The sequence below is a fragment of the Arvicola amphibius genome, chromosome 4 (assembly GCF_903992535.2).
Source record: "Arvicola amphibius chromosome 4, mArvAmp1.2, whole genome shotgun sequence".
In the NCBI taxonomy this organism is placed as follows: domain Eukaryota; kingdom Metazoa; phylum Chordata; class Mammalia; order Rodentia; family Cricetidae; genus Arvicola; species Arvicola amphibius.
In genome coordinates, this window is record NC_052050.1 from 20828013 (window position 1) to 20848769 (window position 20757).

At 50.2% G+C, this 20757-nt stretch overlaps 2 protein-coding genes across 9 annotated transcripts in view; both read left to right on the forward strand.

Moving 5' to 3' along the window:
* LOC119811038 (signal transducer and activator of transcription 5B) overlaps positions 1–5214 on the forward strand; it is a 69240-nt gene extending 64026 nt beyond the window's left edge. For all 4 annotated transcript variants that reach the window (XM_038324585.1, XM_038324583.1, XM_038324584.1 and 1 more), the window contains 3 exons: positions 1865–1916; positions 2174–2278; positions 2737–5214. In XM_038324585.1, the coding sequence (XP_038180513.1) occupies positions 1865–1916; positions 2174–2278; positions 2737–2863 (284 nt within the window). In that variant the 3' untranslated portion in view covers positions 2864–5214. The remainder of the gene's footprint in view (positions 1–1864; positions 1917–2173; positions 2279–2736) is intronic.
* Positions 5215–15363: 10149 nt separating this feature from the next.
* On the forward strand, positions 15364–19500 carry Ghdc (GH3 domain containing). 5 transcript variants are annotated; one of them, XM_038327082.1, is made up of 9 exons: positions 15364–15440; positions 15839–16092; positions 16374–16495; positions 16625–17126; positions 17552–17744; positions 17831–17902; positions 17975–18108; positions 18634–18719; positions 18967–19500. In XM_038327082.1, exons 2-9 carry the CDS (start codon positions 15852–15854, stop codon positions 19183–19185), a joined length of 1569 nt encoding a protein of 522 aa, XP_038183010.1. In that variant the 5' UTR covers positions 15364–15440; positions 15839–15851; the 3' UTR covers positions 19186–19500. The 5 variants fall into 5 exon arrangements, with proteins under 5 accessions (XP_038183010.1, XP_038183009.1, XP_038183008.1 ...); XM_038327081.1 differs by having other exon boundaries at positions 15372–15449; XM_038327080.1 differs by having other exon boundaries at positions 15378–15556.
* Positions 19501–20757: the final 1257 nt, after the last annotated feature.

A 20757-nucleotide genomic window follows, 5' to 3' on the forward strand; every position in this document is an offset into this window, starting at 1 on the left:
CAACAAGTACACACTCCTAATAGTGCCGCTCCCTATGAGACTATGGGGGTCGTTTTTATTAAAAACCACCACACCTAATCTTTCAAATTCTAATATATATGGGGGAGCATTCCTAGTCAAACCACCGCAGTATCTCATTTAAATCCTTGAATCAGTTCTGTGAGGTGCGGCTGTTACTCCTGTTGTACATAAAAGGAAACTGAGGCACAGAGAAATAAAATAATTCGCCAAAGGTCACATGGCTGGGTGTGGCCAAGCCAAGGTTTCAGCTTCCCTTAGCCCCTGAACCTAGATTCTTCAGCCACCATTTGTAAAGTTTGTGTTCCTTCCTTAGTTTCCTCTTGAGGTTACAGCTTTACAGAGAAAATAGGCTTACCTGAGACTGAGGAGATCATTCAGCCAGTAGATACATGCTGTGAGTTTGATACCTGGAGCCCACGCTTTAAAAAAAAAAAAAAAGAGACGCCAAGCAGTGTAAGCAGTGTGACACAATTTGTAATCCTGATATGGAGGAGACAGAGACAGGTGGATCCCTGAGGCTTGTTTGCCAGCCAGCCTAACCTACTCACTGGGTTCCAGGCCAAAGAGACACCCTGTCTCAAGAATTAAAAAAAAAAAAAGGTGGATGAGTGGTGCCTGAGGAAAGATGCCCAAGGTGCCCTCTGTCCCCAGCATGCTCGGGCACACACCCATTCTCACACGTGTGCACATTCATATGCACACACATGAACGTGTATACATACACACATGAAAATTTGTAAGCCTTTATTCACATATTTATATAGAAAATATTTTCTGTTATTTAAGTTTTATTTCCTCAGGTGCAAAGACTTGTGATTTCCATAGAAGTCCAACCTATCTGCCTTTTGCCTCTGTGTGTGTGTGTGTGTGTGTGATGCACACCTATGCCATGGTGCAAATGTGGAAGTCAGGACAATTCTTCTGCAGTGTGGGTCCTGGGGATGGAACTTGGGTTATCAAGCTTGGTGACAAGAGCCTTTTTACCCACAGAGCTATCTTACCAGTTCCAACTATGATTTTTTTAATTTATTTATTTTTATTTATGTGCATTGGTGTTTTGTCTGCATGTAGTTAGTCTGTGTGGGAGTATCATATCTTGGAGTTACAGACAGTTGTTAGCTGTCATGTGGGTGCTGGGAATTGAACCTGGGTCCTCTCGGTGCTCTTAACCACTGAGCCATCTCTCCAGCCCCTGACTGTAAATTTCTAAAGCTTTTCTTTTTTGATCAGGCCTGCAGGCCCAGGCATATAATCTCAGTTGGGAGGCTGAGGCAGGAGGTCCCAAAGTATAGCACCCGCTTGGGGTGCAGAGTGAGTTCAAAGCCGTCACGTTCAGTTTAATGAGAACTGTTTCAAAACCAGGAGTGAAACGAGGGCTGGGAACACAGCTTAGTGGTGGAGCTCTTGCCTAGTGTGAGTGATGCCCTAGGTTCAGAAAAAGAGTCAGACATAGTCACAAACTTCTAAGGTAGAGGAGGCAGATCTCTGAGTTTAAAGCCAGCCTCAACTACGTGGGGAATTCCCCACCAGCCTTGCCTTGTGAGATCCTGTCACAAATGAAAAAACAAACAAACAAAAAAAACCTTATTTTCACAAATATTTAGCCCTAGCAGTTGACTAGATGCTCATGGAAGTATCTTCTCTGTGTGGGCTTTCTGGATCACATCAACCCACCTGGAAGGCAACTGATTTGTCTAGCAGGCCTTCCAGCAGACAGAAATGTTTCATGCCATGTCATGTCCTGAGTTAAGATTAGGTGGCTTTGTCGTAATCCAAGAAAAGATGGGTTCCTGAGGGAAGTGTCTCTGAGTACTCCAGTTTACATTGCTCTTCTCCCCGGCAGCAAAAGCAGCTGATGGATATGTGAAGCCGCAGATCAAGCAAGTGGTCCCTGAGTAAGTTGTCCAGGGCCCAGCTCTGTTCTCCTGGCACCTCTTCCCCCAGCACCCATCACTCTCTGCTGCTGAGTCCAGCATCCCTAATACCTCTGGTAAACCCAGTTCAGCCTTTGAGAAGGAACTGAGTTCCATTGCACCATGACCAGGCCCCTGGGGTCCAACCTCCTATGTCCTGAAAAAGACACAAAGATGTCCTCAATCAATCCCCTCCTCTAGTCCACGTGGCTGAGACTGTGTTCTGCTTCCTTCTACAGGTTTGCTAATGCATCTACAGATGCGGGGAGTGGCGCCACCTACATGGACCAGGCTCCCTCCCCAGTAGTGTGCCCCCAAGCTCACTACAACATGTACTCACAGAAGTAGGTCACACTCTTGGGGGCATATGGGGAGGTACTGGGGCATTGGACTCAGGCTGAATTTCCTAAGGCCCGGAATGGGGGGGGTGTCAAAGGAATTTGAAGATTCTCAGGATCTGACCCAGCCTAGGCCCAGACCATGGTCTGTGGGAGGGGGAGATTCCCTCTGATAGCATCAGTGACCATGAGCAACGCCTTGGCTCATCTTCTCTGAAGATGGAGATTTACCATTCTGTTCAAGGATGGGGTGGAGTCTGGATGTGGGCAGCTAGAATGGGTACTGAGAGCTGGGTCTCTGCAGACCTAGCCAGCAGAGGCCTCTGACTGTATTGTGGGGGGGGTCTCTCCAGTGAGGGCCTAAGAGAAAGGGACAACGTGGGCCTCTCCCCTGATGGCTTGTGAGGTTTCAGATGACCTCTGATAACCTTTGGTCCTCCCCTTCGTCTGTCTTTCCTCTGAAGCCCCGACCCTGTCCTCGACACCGATGGGGACTTTGATCTGGAAGACACGATGGATGTGGCGCGGCGCGTGGAGGAACTCTTGGGCCGGCCCATGGACAATCAGTGGATCCCTCATGCACAGTCATGACCAGACCTCGCCTCCTGCAGCTTCATCGTCCTCTTGGAGGAACTTCTCGTGGATGTTTTAATTCCATGAATCGCTTCTCTTTGGAAACAATACTCATAATGTGAAGTGTTAATACTAGTTGTGACTTTAGTATTTCTGTGCATAGTGGCACCAGTGAAGGGAGCGTGCGTGAGTGTGAGTGTGTGAGTTTGCACGTTGTGTTTTTCCCATCCCTCGCTGTCCAGTCTAAGCCGCAGTTACCAGGGCAGGGGCCAGGCTTGTTTTTACCTTGTGCAAAAGGCAGCCGGTTCCTGAACCCTGGAACCTGGCCATGTGTCTTAAGGGTGGCTGAACTTTGACACGTGACTGTTCAAGTAAGAGAAGGACAAAGAGAGGAAAAAGCACCTCCTCTCTGGGGAGCCTTCGTCCCTCTGCCAGGCAGTCCACAGTCCAAGCCAGCTATCGTCGTCTGCGTCTGTCTTCTGAGATGTAGATGACCGTTTCTTGAGGAAGAAAGCCGGGGCCTCACACGTCCCCTGTCCCCTTTGCACAGACGATGGGATGGGAAGCTGTATAAAGAGTGTTGGGGCAAGGGTGGCACAGGTTTCTGGATGGGTGGTGGCTGTTTCCACCACTTAACCCACCTTAGCGTTGGCTCCTTGTCCTCTGCTTCCTCGATCTCTCTGTTTCTAGAGTTGCCACTCAGCTTCTGTGTGTGTACTCATGTGGATATGTTTAACAATAATGGAAAGGAAGGAGGGCCACCCAGCTCAGAGCTTACAGTGCCCGCTCTACCAGCGTGGGGTGGTGTGCGTAGTCCTGGCTCCAGACACTGGGCGTAGCCCCTCAGTGCTACCCTCCCCCACTGTGTTGTGGCAAGGCCGCGCCTGCATTACCCAAGGCTTTTCTAGAAGCTTGTTGATAATGGCTTTCTGCAAATGTCCAACGGTGGTTTTGTCTCTAAACCAGGTCTTTTTATGTTTTCCCCATTTGCACCCTAATTTGACATCAAATTTCTCTCTTCCGGTATCAAGTCCTGGGTCCTCTGTACCCAGGTCACCTCTTTTCCCTTCAGTGTCACATGGTGTCCTGAGGAGTAGGTGGTAGGAACTGTGACCTGCACCTGGGGCAGCCTGCCAAGCAGCCAGCCGCCCCTCCAGGGTGCTGGGGGTGCTGCTGGGAGTTAGGGAAAGGCAGTCAGCAGGTGTGCTAGGAAGTCTGGTACGCTGTAGAAGTCAGAAGTCTGGTATGCCGCCGCCATAGAGACAGAACCAAAGCCTCCGTGGTGGTTTTCTTCCACTCTCCTCTGTGCTGTCACCAGAAGGAAGGGAGGGACTGCAGTGAGCAGGTAGGGAGAGAGGCAAGCAGAGACAGTTACCACCCAGGCCTGCAAAGCCCCCCTTGGCCTCCTCTCCAAACAAGGGCAGAGCCACACCCAGGAGAGGAGGACCCCAAAACCTTATTTTTATACATGCAAGTAAATAAACATATTTTTTTTACAAAAAATAACTTCTGAATTTATCAGTGTTTTACTGCTAAGGAAAATACTCCTGTGTCGTACATTATTTATTGGAAGAAGACTTTTTAAAAGCTGCTGCTTGCCTTGGCTTGGTTTTGTACACTGATTTTTCTATGCCTGGTGGTAGCCTCTTGCCTCAGGTGCTCGCTGGGGATGGAGGAGGTGTGAGGCCCCTCCCTGCCCCCTCAGGAGAAAGCTGGGGCTGCTTGAGGACTCCAGGCCTAAGGGACTCTCCCCGGCCTGCCACCTGGCCTGTTTGTCCCAGTAACCCTCACATGGATGTGGACTTGACACACTTCTAGACTTATAGTGGACATGGCCCCAGGGCGTGGAGATAGCAGAGCAGCCTGAAACCCCTGGAAGGTTCCACACTTACTCTCAAGTTGGGTTGGAGAAGACGGTGCCAAAAAGTAAGACTTCCACACGGTTGCTTCGCTCCCCTGGCTTTCCCTGGGGCTGTGCCTGGAGATGGAAGAGGCTTTTAACTGGAAGCTGTGTTCCCTGTCTGCATGCTGGGCTCCCCCTTTGCCCCACTCCTGCACACAGAGACCAGGCGAGGGCCAGTCTCCGCCCACCTCTTGCCTACTCACAGACACACAGGTGAGTCCAGAAAGGTCTCAGCTTATGGTGTGGCGTGTGTGGGGCTTTGTAGGGGTGGAAGGAGATTCAAAGTGGCTGTCTCTTACAACAAAAATGCTCTTTTGTAATTTTTCTTTTTAACATTGTATTTCAGATACATATTTTAGTGTCCAGGCAGATTAGTATATAGCCACCAAAAAGTATTGTGTATAAATTGGGGCAGCCACAAAATTGTGTATTTTATGTTACAATAAAGGCGTCTTCTGAAGGGCAATATTGAGTCCTGTTTGCTTTCCATCACGTGACAAGGGAGGGCGGCTTTTACAGGAAAAGGCTTTTGATCCTCAGCGTGACCCTAAGAAGGGGAACTAGTGGGGGAGTCGGCAGCCTGAGATGACATGTCATGGGCTTTGATGGCAGACAGGGGAGTTGCTCACCTTCCTGCTGGGAAATGTATGGGACACTGGGCCGATAGCCATCTCAGACCCTCTGCAAACTCTTCCTGATTGGCAGCCAGCCCTAATTGAACGTGTTCCGATTGCTCCCCTGAGCCTGGCGGGGAACTGTGATGACAGGATGTTGGTCCCTGCCACCCCAAGTCGTTATGAAGAACAAAAGAACATGAAGAGCCATGGAAAGCCCGATTGGCCTTTCTTCCCCCTCTTTTTTTTTTTTTTTTTTTTTTTTTTGTGGCATCGGGGCTTGACCCTCAGGCCTTGAGCATGCTAAGGGAGCTCTCTACCACTTACCCGTACCCCTCGTGCCCAGTCCTCTTTCTCTTTTGAGACAAGGTCTCAAGCTGTCGTGGAACTCACTCTCTGCCTTTCTCAGTCTCCAGAGTCGTGAGCCTGCATCACCAGCCCAGTGTCGGGGCCAACTCAGGGCAAACAGGAGTTTAGGAAGGAAGAGGCTTTCAGCCTGAGGGAGCAGCGAGCATAGACTTGAGGAAAGCATGAGGAGAGCCGGAGCCAAGGCCTTACGTGTGGACTTTGAAACTTCGGTGTGTGGTAGAATTTCCTGTTTGGTGCAGTTTAGGCTGAAACTTCTGCCTGCTCCTCACAAGTTCTCTGGAGATCTTGGGCCAGGGGCCATGCTGTGAGAAGTCTTTTGGATGGGGGGGGGGGAGGTAATGAGGCTGCTAGGTGGGGGACGTCAGAGGCCTGAGTTTGAACCTTGCCTGAATAAGATGCTTGGGGACGAAATCTCAGCAAGTTGGAATGACTAGATTTCCATTTTAAGAAACCCTGTCTTGGGCTGGAGAGATGGTTCAGAGGTTAAGAGCAACCAAGGACCCAAGTTCAATTCCCATCTGTAATGAGACCTGGTGCCCTCTTCTGGCACGTAGACATACATACAGGTGGAACACTATGTACATAATAAATAAATAAAATTTTTAAAAAAGAAGAAAGCTGAGTGGTGGTGGCACACGCCTTTAATCCCAGCACTCGGGAGGCAGAGGCAGGCGGATCTCTGTGAGTTCGAGGCTAGCCTGGTCTACAAGAGCTAGTTCCAGGACAGGCTCCAAAAGCTACAGAGAAACCCTGTCTCAAGAAAGAAAGAGAGCCGGGCGGTGGTGGTGCACGCCTTTAATCCCAGCACTCGGGAGGCAGAGGCAGGCGATCTCTGTGAGTTCGAGACCAGCCTGATCTACAAGAGCTAGTTCCAGGACAGGCTCCAAAGCTACAGAGAAACCCTGTCTCGAAAAAAAAAAAAAAGAAAGAAAGAGAGAGGGAGGGAGGGAGGGAGAGAGAGAGAGAGAGAGAGAGAGAGAGAGAGAGAGAGAGAGAGAGAGAGAAAGGAAGGAAGGAAGGAAGGAAGAAAGAGAAAGCAAGCCTGCCTGTCTTAGTCAGGGTGTTACTATTGGAAACAACATGAACAAAAAGAAGTAAGCTGGGGAGGAAAGGGTTTATTTGACTTAGACTTCCACAGCACTGTTCATTATCAAAGGAAGTCAGGACAGGAACTCAAACAGGTCAGGAACCTGGAGCCAGTAGCTATAGCAGGGTCCTGCTTACTGACTTGCTGTCAATGGCTTGGTCAGCCTACATTCTTATAGAACCCAGGACCATCAACCAAGGGCTGATGCCCTCCAGTATCAATCGAAAATTAAGAAAATATACTCACTACAAGCCTGCCTATAGCCTGATCGTACTGAGGCATTTTCTCAATTGAGGCTCTCTCTTCTCCAGTGACTCCAGTTTGTGTCGAGTTGGCATGAGACTAGCCAGCACACCCTGCTATAAGTTAGGCATGGTGGTACCTGCCCACAATTCCAGCACTTGGGAGGTGGTGGCAGGAAGACCAGAAGTTCAAGGCCATTCTTTTTTTTTTTTTTTTTTTTTTTTTTTTTTTTGGTTTTTCGAGACAGGGTTTCTCTGTAGCTTTGGAGCCTGTCCTGGAACTAGCTCTTGTAGACCAGGCTGGTCTCGAACTCACAGAGATCCGCCTGCCTCTGCCTCCCGAGTGCTGGGATTAAAGGCGTGCGCCACCACCGCCCGGCCTCAAGGCCATTCTTGACTGGATAATAACAAGGCCAACCAGGCAATGCCTGGTTGTACGCCTTTAATTCCAGCCCTTGGAAGGTAGAGACAGGTGGACCTCTTGAGTCTGAAGCCAGTAAGGTCTACAGAGCGAATTCTCTGTAGAGAACAGCCAAGGCTACACAGAGAAATTCTGTCTCAAAAAGTCAAAAAAGAGAAGAAAAAAGAAGAAAAGAGTACTTACTCTCTTGCAGAAAGTCTGGATTCAGCCCCCAGCATCCACTTGGTGCCTTACAACCATCTATAACCCCTGTTCCAGGAGAGTCATACCTTCTTCTGGCCTCCAATGACACCAGGCATACACATGGTGCATGCACATCCATGTGGGCAAATGTTCATATGCAAAACATAAAAACAAATGCTTTTTTAAAAAGATTTATTATGTATACAACATTCTGCCTCCATGTATGCCTGCATGCCAGAGGAGAGCGCCAGATCTCATTACAGATGGTTGTGAGCCACCATGTGGTTGCTGGGAATTGAACTCGGGACCTCTGGAAGAGCAACCAGTGCTCTTAACCACTGAGCCATCTCTCCAGCCCAAACAAATGCTTTTTTTTTAAAAAAAGAAAGAAAGAAAGAAAGAAAGATCCTACTGCGGTTCCAGCGTATGTAGCTTGAAGGGAGGCAGAACAAGTGGTGAGGGGAAGCGGGGAGACCATTTCAGTAGTTTAAGCAAGAGAAGGTGGTGTCATCTGGGGACCCACAGCCGTGGGTCTGAAGCATAGTCATAAACAATGATCAACATTGGAGGACGATTGGGACCTAGACTCATTCCAAGTTTGAAGCTTGGGAAGTGATAATAGAGTTCTGTGCTCCTCAGAGGGCTGGGAATTCAGTGATAGAACCCTTGCCTCTTGCGCTGAAGGCTCCGGGTTCAGTCCCCAGCACAAGAAGTGTGTATCTTTTTGTCTGAGACAGATGCTTCTCATGGGGTGATGGAGCATAGTAGGGAAGAAAGGGAACAGATGGTCAGAAAGGCTCAGAGGGCAGATCTGGGTAAGGATACATTTTGAAAACACTGTGCTGAGGATGTAGCTCAGTTGACTGCTTGCCTCATATGCACAAGGCTCTGTGTTTGAATCCCAGCAGTACACAGCCAGGTGTGGTGATTTATGCTCCTAATGGCAGCATTTGGGAGGTGGAGGCAGGAGGATCAGAAGGACCGTTTGTTTGAGTCCATCCTGGGACAGAGACCCTGTGTTCTGTACTATCTACCTACAACAGCCGTGCTTGGGGGTTCGAACAGGCTTAAGTTATAGCAAGCAAAAGTAAAGGAATGAATAACAAGTAACAGACACATAGCAAACACGGAATCAGGAGTTTTTAGCATCTAGGAGAGATGACGTAACCTGATTGAGAGAGCACACAGAGGGAGTATCCTCAAACTGGAGGCTTAAAACCATCCTGCAGAGATGGAGCAGGGAGGCTAAGGCTGTCAAATGGAGTTCCTGATAGACTTTATTCTCTGTCAGTGAACTTCTGCTTAAAAATGTAGTCTTCATTTTTTTTTCTTAACCATGGGTTGAGCGATGGTAACCTCTGTTGGAAATGGTTTTTCCCTGCAGCTGTTCTCAAGGATTTGATGTTTCTAGTGTGGGGCTGTTTTGCTCCTCTTCAGTCTCTCCATCTCAGAGCCAGGGAACCAGCCTGTCCCTGTCCCAGGGCATGCACACACATACACTCACCCTAATAAAATGCTAAGTTTTTAAAATATTAATTTTATGTGTATGGGTGTTTTCCCTGCATGTGTTTAAGTGCACTGTTGTGTGCCTCATGCCTGTAGCAACCAGAAGGCGGCTTTGGATTCCCTGGAACCAAAAAGAAACTGAACCTGGGTCCTCTGCAAGAGCGGCAAGTGCTTTTAACTGCTGAGTCATGCCTCCATCCCCCACAAACGTTTTAGACGTGTAAGCATGGACACTTTCTAGATTGTGCTGTGGAGCCAGTATTGTCCTAATGCCAAAACCAGACGAAGACATCACAAGACCAACATGACTCATGAATATGGACGCAAACATCCGGAACACATGCTAGCAGATGGAACTCATCGACGAATTAAAGGAACCAAGCATCACCAACCACAAAGTCAGAGTTATCTTTGTAAGTGATTTGGAATGAGCCTAGTGTATGAAAGTCTATTTGAGTATCAATAGAATTAAAAGTAAAAAAGAGGTGAGTCAGTTGGCAACATGTGTACGGGAGAAGCATAAGGGCCAGAGTCATGTAAGAAGCCAGGTGTGGTGGCACATGGCTGTTCTTCCAGGGTTGGGAAGGTAGAGACGGGGTCTATGGGGCTGCCTGGCCAGACAGTCTAGCCCAATCTGTGGGCTCCAGGCTCAGTGACTAGCTTCTAAAAAAATCTGATGGAGACTAATGGGTGAATGCCCAACATTGGTCTCTGGCCACTACACACATGACTCACATACTCATGTACATACACATACACACACTTGGACCACTTTGGTGGTGCACACCTGTAATCCCAAAGAGAGACAGGAAGAAAGGAAGAAAAGAGGAAAGGAAGGAGCAAACAGACGAAGGTAGGAAGAGTTGACTATGACGGAGCATGCCTGTAATCCTAGCATTCAGGAGACTGAGACAAAAGGATTGTGAGTTCAAGGTTAGTGTGAGCTGTGTAGCAAGACGCTGTCTCAAATACTTCCCCCTTAAAAAAAAAAAAAAAGAGATGAAGGGCTGGAGAGATGGTTCAGTTGTACTGGCTGCTCTTCCAGAGGTCCTGAGTTCATTTCCCAGCATCCACACGGTGGCTCACAACCATCTGTAATGAGATCTGGTGCCCTCTTCTAGCAGGCAGGTGTACATGCAGACAGAACACTGGATACATAGTAAATAATTTTTTAAAAAGGAGCCGGGCAGTGGTTGCACATGCCTTTAATCCCAGCACTCAGGAAGCAGAGGCAGGTGGATCTCTGTGAGTTCGAGACCAGCCTGGTCTACAAGAGCTAGTTCCAGGATAGGCTCCAAAACCTACAAAGAAACCCTGTCATGAAAAACCAAAAGAAGGGGGGAGGGGAGAGGGAGGAGGAGGAGGAGAAGGAGAAGAAAAGAAATGCTGAATGCTGGCATGGTGGAACACACCTGTAATCACAGCACTTGTGAGTGAAGGAGAGGCAAGTGGATCTTTGAGTTAGAGGACAGTCTGGTCTACAGAGTAAGTTCCAGGTCAGGGCTACACAGAGAGACAGACAGAGAGACAGAGACAGAGAGACAGAGACAGAGACGACAGAGAAGTATGACCATTTCAAAAGATGCAAAGCCCTGACAGCTCCCATCACACTGGAGAAAAACTGCATGCCCTCACCTAAGATCAGGAACAAAAAATGGAAGCAGCAATTGTGATACTTCAGGGTGGGAAAGCATCATGCTGGCAAGTCTACTCCCTCACTGGTACTAGAGCCTTTTCTGTGGGATTTCAATGTATACTGAAGACCAGCGGAGACATCCAGCCTCATGGACTGAACCGCTACTGGCTTCTTGGGCCTTCTGTTGATAGCCATTCCTGGACAAGCTGGACCACAGCATATACGCCACTCTAAATCCCCTTTCTCTCCCAGGACTCTGGAGGTAGTGGCAGGAGGATCAAGAGTTCAAAGTCATTTTTAGCTACCTATCAAGTTCAAAGTCAGCCTGGGCTACATGAGACTGTTTTGAAAGAAGGTGTTGGCCAAGGAGGGGGTGGAGAGCTGGCCCAATAGTCAAGAGAACTTAACTGCTGCCATTCCTCTGTCACCCCTGTTGGGTGACTTTAGCTCCAGCAGATCTAAAACCTTCTTCTGGATTTCATGGGTACCTGTACACATGGTGACATACAGAAACACATAAGTAGTATTTCGGGACTGGAGGGATGGCTTTAGTGATTAAGAGTTCTGGCTGCTCTTCCAAAGGACCAGGGTTTGCTCTGTCCCTAGCTGGCCCCTAGAGTACTGGCCCTTTTTGCCCCTCTGAGCCATTGCCCCTCAGGCCCTGCTAGTTCTGTGCAGAGGGGTAACTGCTCTGGGCGGCCGCATTTCTGTGCACTAATATCACCCTAGGCCACCAGGTCACCTTGTGGAAAACTTGCCTGGAAATCGATCCCCATTTTGAGACGTTTTACAATGCTTTAGGTATCCTAAAAATAAACTTTAAATTTTCTTTATAGTAATATTAAAATCAAAACTAAATTGTAATACATCTTAAGCTCATCCTGAGAAAGCCCTTATCTCCGAACATAGATACAGTTTAAAAAAAAAACTGTACACAGTACCAAAAGACCAGGGCTCAATTCCCAGTCCCCACATGGTAGCTCACAACTATCTGTAATCCATCCAGTTCCAGGGGATCCGACACACTCACACAGACACACATGCAGGCAAAACACTGCCGTGCACTGCACCCCCGTGTCTGTGCTCTGTGCGCTATTACCCAGTTACCGAGCTTCGGGCAAGGGGTTGGAGGTTAATACACACAGACACACACAGACAGAGAGAGCGACACGGGTCATCCTTGAATTCCCCAAGAATGCCCCCTTTATTGTGTTCAGGGGCAGATTATATAGAGATAGCCATGCCCCAGCCAAACCCACCAGAAACCACTCTCCTGCCATCAGGAACTCCTGAAGGTCTCGTGATTAGAACAGCTGTAGGCATTCAGATCAGGGGATTACAAGAAATTCAGGATCTGGGGTCTCACTGCTCCCAACATCTCCCCCCTAAATTTTTTATAAAACAGAAGACCCTCCTGACCATACAGCCTTTTGGTCACTTTGATTGAACCTGTAACTCAGGAGAGAGTGACAGCATCTCCCGAGGAGAATACTGGCTTTTAGGGAACACAAGAGAGCAACTTAAGTCTGTAAGACAGGTAGATTCAAGTATCTGAGACTGTTGGTTCCTCATACTATTTTCCCACACACCCTCTTCCCCTCAAGTGAACAGAGATGTGTGACCATATCAGACTCGGGACTTTTAGGAATGGCTTTGCCATCACCCCAGGAGCAGTCAGAAACCACTGCTCCTTCAGCAGTCCCCTAAATAACACACCCCAGCTGCCATACCCCCGTGGCACATTCATTCTTGTCTTGAAGTGCATGGAAGACACCTTCTCGCTCGTGCACCTCTTTGGCTTCCCTAGCAGCCCAGCTGATCCTGCTTCTGCTAAGTGACCATATGCTGCATTCTCATGGGTTGTCTGATATTACATAGGATTCAGAAATGAATGCCCATGGCAACAGGCGTTAAGATTGCCAGCAGTAGGGTCCCCAGTCACCACTGGACCCAGCCTCCCATTTGAGCTATGGTCTTCAACCATCCCTTGGCTAAACAGTACAATCTGGTGTGCTAATATAACATTTCAAGGGCTATTCAAGTAACCATTAAGTTGTTTCACCACATAAGAGGCATTAGCAATATTAACAGACGTCACACAAATGGAATAATGAACAAGACATTTGTTGTACTAGCCATAAGTCCACCTGCTCCTACAATAGGGCAGTCTCTTGATTTAAATTCATTCTGCCGCAGACTCTTCTGCATGCAGATCCTAGAACTGCCACTGCCTTTTCCTGGCCCCGCTGCTGCGTTCTCCGGCAGCCCATTGGGGTCTGTGGTCCAGCTTGTCTCAGCTCCAGCACTTCTTGTTGCGTTTGCTGATACTTCTGGCACTGCTGTGGCATCTGCCAGGCTGGGCACCAACTGGGCTGAGGCAATGTGCCTTCCACCACAGCCACCTAGCAAAGCTCTGCTCCAGCTGCCTTCTAAGCCCCAGCTGCATTCGTTCTGGGTCCAAACTGGTGCATAAAGTGGAGCAGAACTCAGAGAAGCAGGCTTGCTGCTCTGCAACCACTGAAGGGGCCCCACTTAGGGAATTGGGGCATTGTCAATCTGTCTGGCTACTTCCTGCTGAGAGGGGACGCTGCATTCTTAGGGGTATTTACTGCAATTCACTGCCATTTTCCAGTCACGCTCAGACGCGGGTCAGGTCGCGGTCGTGCTGCGCTTCTGAGCCCTGAAGCCTGCGCGCTGGAGGCGGGCCTAGCGTTCTTGCCTCCTGGGTCCTCGAGTCAGGTCCCGGGGTTTGCACGTGTTGCAGCCCCTCAGCACCCGCCGCCTGGAGCCACCGCCGCTCACACTCCACTGCAACATTTCAGGAGGTCTCAGGGATTCAAACCACATGAATATCGAATAAATCTTTAGGCTCTCATCGTCTGTGGAGACAAAAACAGAACCTCCTTTCCAAAACATCAAATTCTTAAGCCCATATTTTAAAGTCAAGATACCTTTCTTAGCAGTTCCTAGAATCAAATGTCTTTCTCCAGTCCAGAACACAAAAGACAACACAATCAAAATATCATACATCTGTACACATTTATCTTTTTAAGCTATATACTTCCTATCTTTTCCCAATACATAACAACCCTGTTCGTTTACCCCTCTTTCTCAGTTAGACTTACTGGAACCAAAACCGAGAGAAGGACGTCAGGATTAACACAGACCCCAATCCACCCTCACCTGAGGGCGACCTCTCAGCATTCCCTAGTTCCCAATATCTGCGTTCGGTGCGCTTGAACCCTGTTACTGAGCTTCGGGCAAGGGGTTGGAGGTTAAAATACAGACACACACAGACAGAGAGACAACAACACGGGTCATCCTTGAATTCCCCAAGAATGCCCCCTTTATTGTGTTCAGGGGCAGATTATATAGAGATAGTCACACCCCAGCCAAACCCACCAGAAACCACTCTCCTGTCATCAGGAACTCCTGAAGGTCTCGTGCCCAGAGCAGCTGTAGGCACTCAGATCAGGGGATTACAAGAAATTCAGGATCTGGGGTCTCACTGCTCCCAACAATGCACAGAAAATTAAAATTAAGATGAACTAAATAAATATTTCAAATGTGTTTTCCTTGAGATAAAGTCAGTGAGTCAACTCAGTCGCAGGTAAGTTTGACTGCACTACAAACCGTGCTATGAGGTCATCGTAAGGACTGGCCTACTTGTCTGTGTAAAAGGGCGAGGTCTGTCTGTGAGATTTCTTAGCAGACTGCCTATGATGTGGGTTTAACAATTGCAAAGATAGAAGTCGTTTTCTTTCTTTACTTTTTTTGGTTTTTTTTTGTTTTTTGATTTTTGTTTTGTTTGTTTTTGGGGCCTGCCCTAGAACTAGCTCTTGTGAACCAGGCTGACCTTGAACTCACAGAGATCCCTCTGCCTTCGCCTCCAGAGTGCTGGGATTAAAGGTGTGCATCACCACCATCCAGCTGTTTTTCAGTTTTTTTGAGACAGGATCTCTCTGTGTAGCCTTGGCTGTCCTGGCATACTCTGTAGAGCAGGCTGGTCTCAAACTCACAAAGGTCCACCTGCCTCTGCCTCCTGAGTGCAAGAATTAAAAGTATGACTCACAACGTCTGGCTATTGCTTATTCTTTACGGCAGGATCTGGCTATGTAGCCCAGACGAGTCGAGTCGGCAACCTGCTCGAAACATTCTTCTTCCCCGCCCACTGCACCCTCTTAGGATTTTCTTTCTTTCTTTGAAAGACAAGACCTCCAGGTAGCTCCGGCTGGCCTTGAACTTGTTACACAGCTGAAGACGATCCTCCTGCTGCCACATCCCCGAGGCCTGGGGTGACAGGTGTGCACACCCGCACCTCCACAGCTGTGGTTTTCTGTTGTTCTCAAGTCTGAGCCTGCTCCAGGATGGAGTGCAAACACTCTTACCACACACCTTCCTTTCTCTTTCTTGGTGGTCCTGCTACCCTGGCCCTGATTCCCTCATCTGCCTACCTGAGCCGGCGTCCAACTTGTCAGCCTTTAGGTGACCTGTTCCTTTAAGAGCACCCCCCCAGCTCCGCCCAGTCAGGCCGGATTTCCTCTCCCAACCCTGCCCTTTAAAGTTATCACTCCAACTTTCTGGCATGCTGGGTACTGAAATCAGAGACACTAAGGGATCCTGAGGGACCTGGGGTACTGAAAGTGGGTAGAAGTGGGTTGTGACAGGTGCATACATACCCAGGACTCCAGGGGGGGAGGGGACCAAGACAGGGAAGATCCCGAGAGAAAGTAAAGTCACTCGGGAGTGGGTAAGATATTCTACGTTTTGCTCAGCCGTCTCTGTGCCTGCCGAGGGGGAGCTGTCGAGCTGCTCTTCCAGCTACAGGGCTAAGGAATCGAGGATGTCTGTCAGTAGGACACGGGACTGACAGACATACTGCGTTTTCCAGACTGCGTGCCCAGCAGGGCCCTGGCTTTCTCCCACTGGCTTCTTCCTCAGCTTCCTGTGTGCAGGGGAGTGTGTGTGTGGGGGGGGGGGGGACAACATGGTTATCCCCTTGGGGCCCCACTCTGTTTTGTTCCTCTCCCAGGAGCCACTTGGAGATGTTGCTGCTTTGGCTGCTGCTCCTGCTGCCCCTACTGGCCATGCTGTGGCAGCAGAGGCCATCCTGGCTGATCCTCCTCCAACATCAGGTGGCCTGGCGGGCCCTGGCCTGGGTGGCTGCCTGGCAGCAGCGAAAGCTGGAACAGAGCACACTGCGCGTGGGCCAGAGCCAGCTGCAGGCCCTCATGTGGTGTCTGAAGAGAGCACAGAGTCCTTGCTGTCTCCCCCGGGGGATCACAGGTGCGGTTCTGACACCTGGGGGAAGTGACCCAAAGAGAAAGAGCACACACACACCAGAGTCTAGAACCCAAAAGCCCCGTTCATTTACTACCAATACTGTGGCCTGGCCCAGAGCCCCACCAGAGCTCACACCCGATTCTCCTGTTAAGATGGATTTTCCTTTGCTGGGTCCTGTTCTAGCCCTCACCCCACTTTCCAGACCCTTCCTGGGTTCCTTCCTCAAGGTTCTCCACATTCTTCTCACTTCCTGAGGAGTTTCTGGTATTTTGGGGGGGCTACAGACATGAGCACCTTCCGGAATCGGCTCCCACTGACCAAAACCAGCCAAGTCCAAGAGGAAGAAAGCGAAGAGCAGCTCCCGCCCTCTGCCTCAGCCCAGTTCCATGGAGAGGCTTCTCTGCAGGTAAACAGAGGCACCCCCACCCCACAGCAGCAAACCCTTATCGAAGGATGTGCACAGAAGGCCCACAGTAGTAGCTGGGGTCTGATTCTGAAGACTAAATTAACACTCTATCTTATATCATCCCTCCAGGCCACCGTGCTGGGTCTAGTCACCCTAAACAAGGCCTACCCAGAAGTGTTCAGTCCAGGAAGTACTGCCTGTGTTACCCCTACATCCCCATGGCCTAGCTCTGTCCCCTGGCTCGGGCATGCCTTGGGCCGGGTAAGCCCCATCGGAGCCAAGGACACTCGGACCCTGCTACTGGAGGCACTGATGTCCCCAGGGCTGAGGGCACTGGAGGCAAGGACCGCAGTAGAGCTCCTGGATGTCTTTGTGGGCCTGGAGGCAGTTGGCAAAGAACTGACTGAGGCCGTAGCAGCCGGGAACCTAGGAACGCCTCTCCCCAGCCGAGCCGCTCAACTACAGGAAGCCATGGAGCAGGGACCCCGAGGTTTGGCCCTTCGGCTCTGGCCAAAGCTGCAGGTGGTGGTGACCTTGGATGCAGGAGGCCAGGCAGAAGCTGTGACTGCCCTTAAGGCCTTGTGGTGCCAAGGGCTAGCCTTCTTCTCTCCTGCTTATGCCGCCTCTGGAGGTCAGCTTGATGCGGGGCTTGGATGCAGGTGGGGCTGGGGGCAAAGGTCACACAGCTAGCTACTGTGCATCCAGCTGCATATACTTATCCTCTTGACTCCTTCTCAGTGCCTGGGAGGGCATGGGTTACTAGCGCTGACTGACAGCTGAGTATGCCAAGGTTCATTAAGACCTAGCATCTCACACATACTCGGGTGGTACCAGGATTTGCTTTCAACTCTGATCCCTGTGGAACCATGGCATCTCTGCAGGCTAGACTGGGGGGGGGGGGGGGGGGGGAGGGCTGAAAAGCTGGAGCAAGAGGACCAGATGCTCAGAGAAGCTGGGCCTGTGGTCCAGAGTGAGGCATTGCTGTCTACTGTTGCCTGGCAGAAAGGAATGTGTCCTGAGAGTAACAAGATTTTTTGTTGTTGTTGTTCTCTATAGGGGTGATGGCCCTAAACCTGTGGCCAGAGCAACCCCAAGGATCCTATCTTCTGCTCCCTGGAGTCCCATTTATTGAGCTGCTTCCAATCAAGGAAGGAACCCAAGAGGAGGCAGCCTCCACTCTCCTTCTTACTGACGTCCAAAGGGAAGAGGAGTATGAGCTGGTGCTGACTGACCACGCCAGCCTGACCAGGTGATCCCTAGTAGCCCCTCACCTCTGATGTCCTGCCCTTGGGAGAGGACCACAAGCTCACTCTTCTCCCTAACCCCACTTCTCAGGTGCCGCTTGGGTGACGTGGTCCAGGTGGTTGGTGCCTACAATCAGTGTCCTGTGGTCAGGTTCACCCGCAGGTAGGTGACCCTGGGGATGCTGAGGGGCTGCCCCTGTCCCTTGGATCCACTCCCTCCTCCTTCTTCCCTCAGGCTGGGACAGACCCTGAGTGTTCGAGGAGAGGTTACTTATGAGAATATCTTCTCTGCGGCCCTGGCCCAAGCAGTGGGGCAGTGGCCAGGGGCCAAGCTGTTGGACTATGCCTGTGTGGAGAGTAGCATTCTGGGTAAGCATTTCTAGCACTGGGTCTGGTTATCCCCCACCCATGTTCACCCTGACCAGGGACAACTAGGAAGGGATTCAACTCAGTCTTCTCCACTGCTCCTAACAAAAGTTCCCCTCTGTATCTAACTCCCACGCCTCCCACCACCATAGCCTCCACCTGTTTTGCTTATTTATTTATTTATTTGGTTTTTGGTTTTTCAAGACAGGATTTCTCTATGTAACAGTCCTTGCTGTCCTGGAACTCACTCTGTAGATCAGGATGGCCTCAAACTCACAGAGATCCGCCTGCCTCTGCCTCCCGGGTGCTGGGACTAAAGGCGTGTGCCACCGTTGCCCAGCTCCACCCATTTTCATTCCTGACCATCTTCATACCCAAGTGTCAGGTCTAGGTTCCCCTCTATTTTCTACTTGTCATTAAAAATCGCCCCCGCCCCCGTGAATCTTAGAATAGGGAAGATGTAAAGGCAGAGGCTCTGGCAGCCACTTTGTCCTCAGGAACTGTGTGTGCGGGTGGCTTTGTCCTCAGACTCCTGTGATGGTTCTGCCCCGCACTATGAGGTGTTCATGGAGCTGAAGGGATTGAGGAATCTGTCGGAGGAAAATCGAGACAAGGTAAAGGATGAGACCGGGGTCTGGTTCTAATCTCTTTTGCTCTACAAGCCCTCCCCAGTTGTCATGGCAACAAGGGAGTTCAGGGAAAGGGGTACCAGGGAGGGGGACCCTTCTTCAGGGAATCTGGGAAGGGAGCATGGATCCTTGAACACACACTTCCATACCGAAGTCCTGTGTGCAGGTGGCCTTGGGCACAGGCGAGCACGCGCCACTGCAGGATAGACTCACTGTCCTGTTCTGCCCCTAGCTTGACCACTGCCTTCAGGAAGTCTCCCCTCACTACAAGTCCCTGCGGCTCCGGGGCAGTGTGGGTCCTGTCAAAGTCCATCTGGTTGGACCAGGGAGCTTCAGAGTCCTCCGAGAAGCCCTAGCAGCCTGCCCCTCCTCCTCCTCCCCTCCTGAAATGCCTCGGGTCCTCAGACTCAGTCACCTGGCCCAGCTCCTGCAGAAGAGGATGATATCTTAACCAAGGCAGCTGTTGCCAGACTCCCCTTTGCTACCTGGCTCTTCCCTCTGGGGCGTCTCCAGATGTTGGGCCCTGGACCAGACGTCATATAATATTGGCCCATCAGAGCCACTGAGCCTTAAGGAGGCCTTTGCCTCGTTGGCCAGTTTTAAGGTAGAGGCTTTGGGAGTACAGCAGAACCCAGAAGTACCTACAATCGTCTTCCTCAGCCTGCCTTATGTGACACTGAGGAGGAGCTCTGCTACACCCTGGTGACTTTCCGTATCTCAACCTCTTATGTGCTTGACCAGGGTACAGCATGGGCTAAAAGTGTAGGTGATGGGTGATGCCCCCAGTGTAGTGGCTCCTTAAGGAGCAGGAGCGAATGAATAAAGACCTCGGCATCACTGTCTCCTGGTCTGAGGTATAAACTTACACAGTCTCCTGAAAGGAGGAGGCTGATCCACAAGAGTAAACCAGTGTCCAATACTTTTCCTGTCAGCTCTCCTCCCTTCCCTCCGTCCTTCCCTCCCTTACCCATTTTATCATTTGGCTACCTGGATCCACTCCCAAATAAAATTCTTTTTAAAATATTGATGTAGGGATTCTATGTTATCTGTGTGTGCCTGCGTGTTTATGTGCACCATGTATATGCAAATGTCTCCAGAGGCCAGAAGAAGAGAAGTGAGTTCATTGAATCTGGAGTTATAGGCAGCTGAGAGCTGCTTTGTGGGTTCTGGGAACCACACCCAGGTCCTCTGTAAAAACATCAAGAACTGCCGGGTGGTAGCGGTGCACGCCTTTAATCCCAGCACTCGAGAGACAGAGGCAGGCGGACCTCTGTGAGTTCAAGGCCAGCCTGGTCTACAGAGTGAGTTCTAGGACAGACTGTAAAGCTATACAGAGAAACCCTATCTCAAAAAAACAACCAAGCAAACAAACAAAAAACTCATCAAGGACTCTTGGCTTCTGAGTTTATTTCTCCAGGCCCTCAAATAAAATTCTCATACCCAGATTCTAGACGCTGCTTTGGGAATGTCATGCGGGCACCCTGCTTCAGCCACAGCCTGGACTCCCAGCCAGCCACCCTTCTCTCTGCCCTGAGTTCCAGAGCTTACACCTCCTCTGCACACTGGCTTAGGTTAGTCCCAAGAGTATGAGTATGCAGGAGCTTCTGGAGCCTCCCGCCATGGTTTAACACAAGCACCATCCCATCCCCCACCCCAGCTCGGCCTGAAGGTGAAGGGGCTGTTTGTCACCAGCTTCACCCAGTCTCAGCACTGGTCTCCTTCCTGGCCTAGCCTGCACAAATCAGTTTCTCGATGAGAAAGGAGGAAGCTAAACTTCAAGTCACCAAGTGTCATAGCAAGAAGGAGCCTCAGAGCTCCCTGCAGAAAGTGCCCATAGCAGTAAGGAAACTAAGCTTCGAGGCTGGGAGGCCAAGACCTGCAGCTCTTCCCAAGTCAAGGCTGTGCGAGTGCAGATTAGCTTCCAGCTTTCAGTTCTGCCTCTGAATGTTTCTTGTCTTCCCACGTCCCCGCCCGTGAGCTCCTCCCTCTTCCATAGCCAGTACCCATTGGTCTTCCAATGACT